General features: G+C 39.3%; 1 protein-coding gene across 1 annotated transcript; it reads left to right on the top strand.

Moving 5' to 3' along the window:
* Positions 1-747: 747 nt before the first annotated feature.
* On the top strand, positions 748-5,890 carry CLRN2 (clarin 2). Its single transcript, XM_017805216.1, has 3 exons — positions 748-1,275; positions 5,023-5,202; positions 5,625-5,890. Exons 1-3 carry the CDS (start codon positions 1,023-1,025, stop codon positions 5,888-5,890), a joined length of 699 nt encoding a protein of 232 aa, XP_017660705.1. The 5' UTR covers positions 748-1,022.
* The last annotated feature ends 2,776 nt before the right edge of the window (positions 5,891-8,666 follow it).

Raw genomic sequence — 8,666 nt, 5'->3', positions numbered from 1 at the left:
CGCCCGCGGATGAGGCCGCCCCAAGGGGCGGGAGAGGGGCGGCAGCGCCGGCCGGGGGTGGTGCGAGGGGCGGGTCCGGCTCTGCCCGCCCAGGACTGTGCCGAGCCGGGAGCAAAAGTCCCGGGACCTCGTCCAAGCCACAGCGACGGACTCTGTTACCCGCCCCCAGGGCTACTGCGGGGGTTAATTAATTAATTAGTGGTTGTGAAGGTCCCCACAGGGCTCGAGTAGCGGTAACCGTAGAAGTGCTGGCAATTATGGCCGGTTTCCTTTAGCACTCCTTTATCGCACCTGTAGCTTGAGTTGCGCCGCTGCAGCGCCCGAGCACCTGGGCTACGGCACGGCTGGCCGGTCCTCCCCGGCTGCGGGGGGCTCTGCGCGCCCCGCTGTCATTCAGAGCACTCCAGACACATCCCTTCTGTCCCTCAGCTAACAGGCTTTAGCGATGGAAGGCACCGCTCCGAGCGCAAGGACGGCCGCGGGAGCTGTGACAGCTGTGACATTTAGAGGCTGGGTGGGAGCAAGGGCCGGGAGAAGGTAGCTCAGCACGGCTGAGGTGCCAGCCGAATCCTCCGGCCAAATTATCTGGTTTTAATGCTTTGCACCTTGCACACAGCCGTTTATTCGCTTTTTTAAATAATCTAAAAAACCTGGATTCTTTTAGTTTTCTTTACATGAGGTTACAGTAAAGAACTTGATGTCATTTGAACATGACAATTAAGCCTCTGATGAAACATTAGCCAGGCGATAGAGATAGGATTACTTGCTGCAGAAAGAAGCATCACTGCACTACAGCATAATGAAGCTGTTACTTGCAGCCATTTCAGGATGTTGTCGCAGCAAAACATATTTTAGACTTTGATTTTTAGCAGTACAGATTAATTGCTGGAGCTTCAAAATACAAAGAGAAGTATTTTGAAATGCCTGCTATTCAGCTGTGGATTTCGGAGCATGAGAAAAAATGGGAAATATGCCTGACTGCTGCAGAGAGGCCTTGGAGATGATCCCTTGAAAGCACTAGGATGCCTGGCTGCTTTAAAAAGACGTTATTTGCCTTGGCTTCTCTAATAAGTTTTGTGTCTTTTATCTTAATTGTTGTTGCAATGGGGACCCCAAAGTGGATGACAGGAAAGATTCTTTGCAAAACAGGAGCTGATTTGGTCAATGCCACAGATCCAGAGCTGGTCAAGTTCATTGGAGAAATTTACTATGGACTCTTTCGGGGCGGCAAAATACGCCAGTGTGGGTTGGGCGGGAGGCGTTCCAAATTCACAAGTAAGTACAATTTTGGTTGAATCTTTTGTCTAATGTCTAGTTCAAATATAGCTCTCTATTCTTTTTGCTTACAGACCTTGTAGAATGCTAATTGTTATTACTAAATAAATTTGTGGCTGACTTGTGGTCATTATGGTTTGGTGTCTGAGTGTGAATATAAAATCCCTGTCATTTCAAGCACACTTTTTGCTCCCAGTTATGTTCTATAATCCTGGAATCAAGATGGGGAAAAAAATCCCTAAGGCTAAATGGAGAGTTTCCTTTTAGCCTCATGAAGGGAGTCAAAGGCATCTGCAGATGACCCTGTAAATCACACTTTCCCCTTGATTGACTCTTTCCATGCCAAGTGTTTCTCCGCCATCTGTCTGTCCTTACCTTCTCTGTTGAACTTCTCTGAGGTTTTTTCCCTTTAGGAAGCAGAGATTTATTTACTTGGCCACATCATTGTACTTCTCTACCTGTCCTAATGCAAATGTCTGCCATAGCAGATACTGCTAAGTTTATTAACATGTTGAAGAAATTTTTACCTTCTTTTCTGCTAACTTTGGAGTTAAAAATGCTGAACTCTTAAAAAATGTAGAAACTCTTATAAATTTATTCCTTTTAACATAAAAGATTTTCTTGAGGTCTCAAAAGCACTCAGCTGTACTCTGGATGATTTCCAAATTTCACTCATTCTGTGCCGTAGAGAAAATGATAATTTGCATTGAAGATTTTTAGTTCAGTGTGCAGATTGACTGCAACTTAAACCAATATGAGTTGAAGCTGCTGCAGTCTCACCCTCTCCCTAGCCCACAGCAGTGCTATCCTGCCCTATCCTTTGCAATGTCTCTGGTATTTATGGTGGTGTAGTTCAGAAGTTAAGGTGGCCAAAAAAATTAACCTACCAAAAAATAGTTGTTTTCCTATAGGATTGCGGCTGACTACACAACTGCACAAGCACCTCTATAAAAACTTGAAGGCAGGTAGGACTGTGGGACTTCAGAAGGAATGGAGAAAAGAACCGGAGCAACCTCTGCTTAGATCAGCATGACCAGTTGTTAAGCTGGATAAATTTGGACCTGCTGCTTTTGCAATAACCAAGTTCTTGCTCAAGCTCTGACTGCAGCTGCAACTTCATGACATGGATATAGCAGTCATGGTCATCCAGTCTCAGTTCTCTCATCCTATCCTGTCAAAGAGAATGAGGAAAAAAAGTAGCCAATCTCCTTTAAATCTCTGTACAACCTTCTGGACTCTTTAATAAACTTTCTGATTTTTTACTCTGTAACCTGAGAGGAAGGCCTAAGGTTCCACCATCACTCTGGACTATATCGATTCATATTTGGAGTACATGATCCTATACTCCTTAATAAAGCTGTCACTGAAGCTAGTAAGAATTTTCCCTGTTAGAACTCTAAAATTGGGTCATTAAGTGCAATGGGTACAAATATGCATTTAGGTCAACAAGTAGCCCAGAGATTTTCCCTTTTAAATATTCTAATAACTATCAGGTTTGATATTTTCACAGTACTGGTTTCAAACAACAGTACACAAAGCTGTTAAATACTTTTGCACAAGGGTGAGCAGAACTCACTCTGGGGGTTCTGAGTTTTCGCTTTGAATGTCCCCCTTAATCTACAAGCATTCTGAATTTACTGGGGAGCAAGAACTGTGAGACTTTTCTTGTGGAATGAGTTAACATAAATGGACATCACATAGAGCAAAACAAGGCTAGCACCTCAAACACTGCAGTACTGCAGTAGCTCTGACACTTTGGAATTTGCAATAATTTACTGTTACTAGTACAATGCCTTTCACTGTGTTAACTAGAGTAGGCTTATGGCTGGCACACTCTTTTTTATCTGGGACAGTGACAGCATGACTCAATTGCAATAATAGGTATCCAGTATTATTTTGTACTCCTCAAGGTGTATCATCTGGTCTCCAGCTACTACTTCTGGAGGTGTCCCATACATAATGCAGCATGTATGTTAGACCCACGTGGTTGTTATGATAGTCCTAAGGCATCTAAGCTGGCATAAAATGCTTATGTTTTGACAGCTGAATCAGGTTCTGAGAACGAGCTGGGGAAGCCAGGCATTTTGCCTATGCATGGCAAACACTGCTGGAATGTATCAGGAACCTCTATGGCAATATCCTTCCTGAGGATTCTTATTTCTGCATAATAAGCCAGACTCCCTGGTCAGGTCTTGGGGATTTGGCTGAGAGCCTCAGAAAAGAGACCAAATAATCCTTACAATTACTCAAAAATCTCTGCTGGTTTGTAGGAAGGCCTAATTCTATGTGCCTTGTTGTTACACTGCCAGTTATTTTCCAGTAAGATAGGAAGCTAGTTTTTGGCTTCCCATTTCTCATATGTACTTCTGATTCTCATTTATTTCCCTCCCTTCTTCTTGTTGGAGTCTCTTCTGTAGCTCATATGTATACCAGGCCCACCTACGACCCCAGAATGAGCTACTGAAGAGGTAGAACTGTTGAATTTTTGTATGGAATATGTACAGTATGAATTTTTCTACATAATCTACTAGAATTCCATCATGTCATGACCAGATTGTATGCCTGACGCTCACTGTTACATCTACCAATTATTACTGCCTACTTTTTATGTGGCTTGTTTAGACTTTTTTTTCAGTTATGAAGCACAGGAAGCAATCTGTTTATTGGTTTATAACACAATGTACCTTCCTTTTAGTAGCTTTTTAGTAATTAAGCAGTAAATTCTTCAAAACATGTATGAGTGTGCAGTGCTACACCACCAGAAGGTCTCTTCTTGATCATCTTGTATTTTAGGGTTCCTCTCGATCAGCCTCTCTCTTTCCTGTCAGTCAGCATGTCACCTACAATTCCCTACTCACATTTCTTCTGATTCTCTTACTAAAGGGCTGCAGGATAAACTAAATACTCAGGTGCACATTTCCCTGCTGCTGGCCAATCTGGCCCCCCAATTAAGTAATTGAGTCTGTGAAGACAAAACCAAGAAAGTTATCACTCTTTAGAGACAGATGAGTAACAGGCTGCCAAGGGAGAGCTCATGCCTATAGCAGAACATGTAAGCACTTCACTGAAAGCCCATCTGACTTCAGTACTTTACAAGCTTCCTACAGATGTAGCTAAAGCTCTGCCAGACACCCAGAAAGGCATAAAGGAGTCATAAACACTAGATGAGAAACCAAGAAGGGAATCGGAATCTTAAAGTGAAAACCTGTGGGATTAGAAGTGTGAAATTAGGGCAGATCTCACTTGAGCTGCAGTGAAGAAAGGGAGAGAGAGAAAGAACATGAGAAAATAAACACAGAAAGAAGTCATAGTATTTAAGGCAGCAAGGGCCTGGACAAGGAAACTGGGACTGTCAGACTTCAAAGGGATAAGACTGAAAGCATGGGACAGGAATTGGAAGCTCAAAACCATGAATTTGGTTTGAGGAACAGAGATGAAAAAGAGCAGACAATACAGTAGTGGTGATAAAGACATTAACACAGCTAGATAAATAAACAAGACTTAAGCCTGAATCCTTATTCACAGACCCTATGTAAAGGATTATACCTGTAGCAGAATATCCCTGGTTTGTCTGATATACTGAAAAATAAAACATCATGAACTAAGATGTGTGTAACTAGCTGAATTGAACACCTCTGTAAAAAATATAAAGTAGTATAATTTGAGTTTGAAGCACCAGCACAGTGTGATGTTTACCGTCATCAAGAAAAACTAAATACTTAATATGTGATTCTTTTTTCTTGACAGTTTTCCCACACATGGTGAAAAAGTTGAATACAGGCTTGCATGTGATGATCATAATGTTCCTCTGTGTGGCCATTTGCTTTTCTCTGGTCAGTTTTGGATTCTGCATTCTTAATGCAATAAAAGTTCCTTACCGGGCTATTAAAGGTCCAGCAGGAGTATGCCTTTGGAACTTCCTTGCAGGTAAAGTTATTTACCAGCACTTTTTACTAGTCACATTCACACAAAATGGTAAAAGTTCCTTCTCTTGCCTTATTAAATATCTTGTTGACTCGAATACTTGTAAATAAAATGAAGTTAACAGTGAATTCTCATCTATCTAAACAGAACTGACAGGTGGCATCTTCGTTTATGGTGTCTAGTCAACATTTAACAGGAGCTATGAATGCCAGCCTTTAGGTTCCATGTCACTGATAAAAGGACTTTATTACAAACATTGGTGTCATGTTTGCCCATACAATAAGGTGTTTAAGCCATGCCTATGTCTATCCCTACTCTGTATATTGCTCACTGTGGTATTCAGTAAGTCTTTTGAAGCACAATCAAAATGTCTGTCTTGTTTTGATTATATAACAAGGGTGAATACTTCTTTCATTTTGTTGCAGGTGGATTTGTAGTACTTGCAGTCACCAGCTTTATGGCTGCTGTGAAACTTCATCGCCTCACAGAAAGAATTGCCAATTTTCGGGAAAATGTTTTTCGATTTGTTATCTTAGAAGAACGCTTTGAAGACTGTTTTTGGATTTGTGTGGCAAGTGCCACAGCACACGCAGTGAATTTGCTGCTAATAGCCATCAGTGGGATTAATTTTCCTAAAATTAAGCCTAAAACAGAAGAAGTGAATGTTACAGCAGAAGATATCATGTACTAATAAATCTATACAAAACTACTTCAGTTAAGTGAACTGTTGTAAAAGAAACAGCTTCTTGGCTCTTCAACCTTTGATTTGGATGGATGGTTTAGTTATCAACTCAGTAAAGATGTCAGTCTACAATACCAGCAATTAACATGTCTGTGAAAAAGGAAAAACACAAATACTATAAATATTGTTATTCTCAAAACTGACTGCTATCTGCAGTAAATATATGCTGTTTCTCAGATTTTAGAAAATTCACACTTTTAAACCTTTAGAAAATTAAGGTAAAATATGATTTCATCAAAACCAAGTCTCTTCTTTGTTTAGAAGAAAATTTGTTATCACAAGTCTGAAATGTTGTTTCAAAACAGAAAGAATAGACATTTGCCAATTACTTTCACCTAATTATCTAGAAAATGCTGAGAGGGACATATAAAATATATTTTATGATGCTATACCATACTGAAAAAGAAAACATCATCTGTGAGGCTAAAGCTAAGAGGCAGGACAGGCAAAGTATGCATGAAATGTTTTTAAAACAGAAATTATCCAACCCCACAAGGCAAAGAAGCGAGAAATGTAAAGTTTATGGGATGCTATTAGTCTATGAAAAAAAATTATTAGCTGCTAGATAAAGGTTTCAAGGCAGCTTTTGGAAGAAAAGTAAATAGGTTTTAAGTAATAGTGCTTTTAGATAACATAGAAAATAATGATCTGACAGATTAATTATCTTCAGAACCTTGTCAATTCTTAGGTTTGTCTGAAATCAGGTAAAAGTGATGGATGATGAAACAGTATTAAAATGAATAAAAATGGTTAAATAAATGGAAAAGTTACTTTCTTAGGAAGTACCATAATTTTGACAGGGATTCGACCAGTTCATGGGTTATGAGGAAAGAATATATTTGAGTAAAGAACACGCCATTAAGCATGGTTACAGTGGCCTCTACCATCTTCAGTTTTGGCTCTTCAAGGCTAGCAGGATTATGAGTGAAGCAGAAATTTGTGAGGGTGCCTCTGCAATAGTCCCTAACAACCTGTCTTCTTCAAGACAGCATTACCCATGAGACTTTTAGGAGCACTGTTTTTTTTTTTTTTTTAAAGTCACATAAAATTTAAGAGATAGATGGAAAGTTATGATAAATCTAGGACACTGTTACAATTTTAGCGTAAAGGAGGCTCAATAAAGCAGAAAAAGTAATTCCTAGTTTATAACAACTACTTACTTCACTGCTCTAATTTTACTGGTGCTTTCACTCAGTCTATACCCTGGGCCACAACTCCAGGATGATGGTACAATACCCAGTACATGGATAGGCAGCAGACAAACCCAGTCTACGAAGGTGCCTTAGATGGTAACAGCACAGTATTGCCCAGAAAACTGCCCACAAAGGCCTCTGGGGTACCACCACTTTCCTCTTCCAGAAAACTCTGAGTGGCTCTGAAACAGAAGAACTTAAGAGTGCAGCATAATTATGCAAGTAGAAAATGTAATACTTATATTTTGTAATTGTTCTATGAACATATATAATTTAGAAGTAATTGTTTTACACAAAGAATTATATTGTGAAATGTAACTTAACATTTACTAAATATAATTCTCTTTAGGAAGTGAAAAGAAAGGAGATCTTTAAATCCTCAAGTGATCGCTTCAGAAATACTTTTCAGTAGTGTTAATATTGCATGTATTACAACATATTTTTCATCTTGACAACGAACTTCTTAATGCCCCCCAAACTCCCACACACACGCAACCTAGTTATTGAATAAGACCCATGGAACTACTTAGGTGAGGACAAGATTAAAGATTTGTTGGAGTGGATTCCTAGGTAGGTCACGGTAGCCCTGAAAGAACCCATAGAGTACACTGTGTACATGAAGTTAAAAAGGAATGGCTGCGTTGATCAGCTTTGTAATTTCTTGGTTTGAATGAATTCAACGAGATATACTTCAAAAAGATTTCTCACAGCAGATATGAAGAAGTATGATTATGGGATACTGCAGCTGCACGAGCTGAATGACCGAATACCATTATCACCTAATGACTGTGTTGTAACTTATGAGAAGATAAGTTATGAGCAGAAGTATTGCCATGCATTAATTAAACTGAATGTAAGAGATGTAAGGCCAAACTAACCTTTCAGCTTCACAGGTTGTCTCAGTTCAAGCTAAGACGCACTGAGACGACAATGCATAGAATATTTGCTCTGGGAAATTTTGTCTGGGGAAAAGAGGTTAAATGCAATCATACACATTTAAGAGGTACAATTACAAAACACACCTTGAGGTAATAGGTAAGTCTACCACTTAGACCTTTTCAGCTCTCTCTTGTACAAAATGTTGTACTTTCAAAAATGTTCAGCTTATATGTGTGATCTACTTTATTTACATACCTTTTAGTTACACTTCACATAGTGTATCTGATCCTAGTCATGCTTGACATGTGGAAATTAATACTTTGGAGGCACTTCTTAATTTGGAAGAATTGAAATCCTGAATGAGAACATTTATGAGCAATACCTGCCCAGAATTTTGAAGAGATGATGGGTCCAATCCTATCTTTCCATAAAATTAAAGACAACTTCATTTACCCCAAAAATATCCACTTAATTTGTATGTGCAGAATAATATACAGAAGTGCTAAATATGTAGAGAAACTATGAAGCCATCCTTCAACGGACTAAGAAACTGTTCATTGTATCCAAGAGCCTTGCCAAAATAAATGAAGTTAAAAACCAATTAACATTTTTTAACATTAAACCAACCTCTAAATGGTTTAATGTTAAAAAAC

Source organism: Lepidothrix coronata, unplaced genomic scaffold (genome assembly GCF_001604755.1).
Source record: "Lepidothrix coronata isolate B3197 unplaced genomic scaffold, Lepidothrix_coronata-1.0 Scaffold0, whole genome shotgun sequence".
In the NCBI taxonomy this organism is placed as follows: domain Eukaryota; kingdom Metazoa; phylum Chordata; class Aves; order Passeriformes; family Pipridae; genus Lepidothrix; species Lepidothrix coronata.
This window is presented reverse-complemented; position numbering and strand designations above follow the sequence as displayed.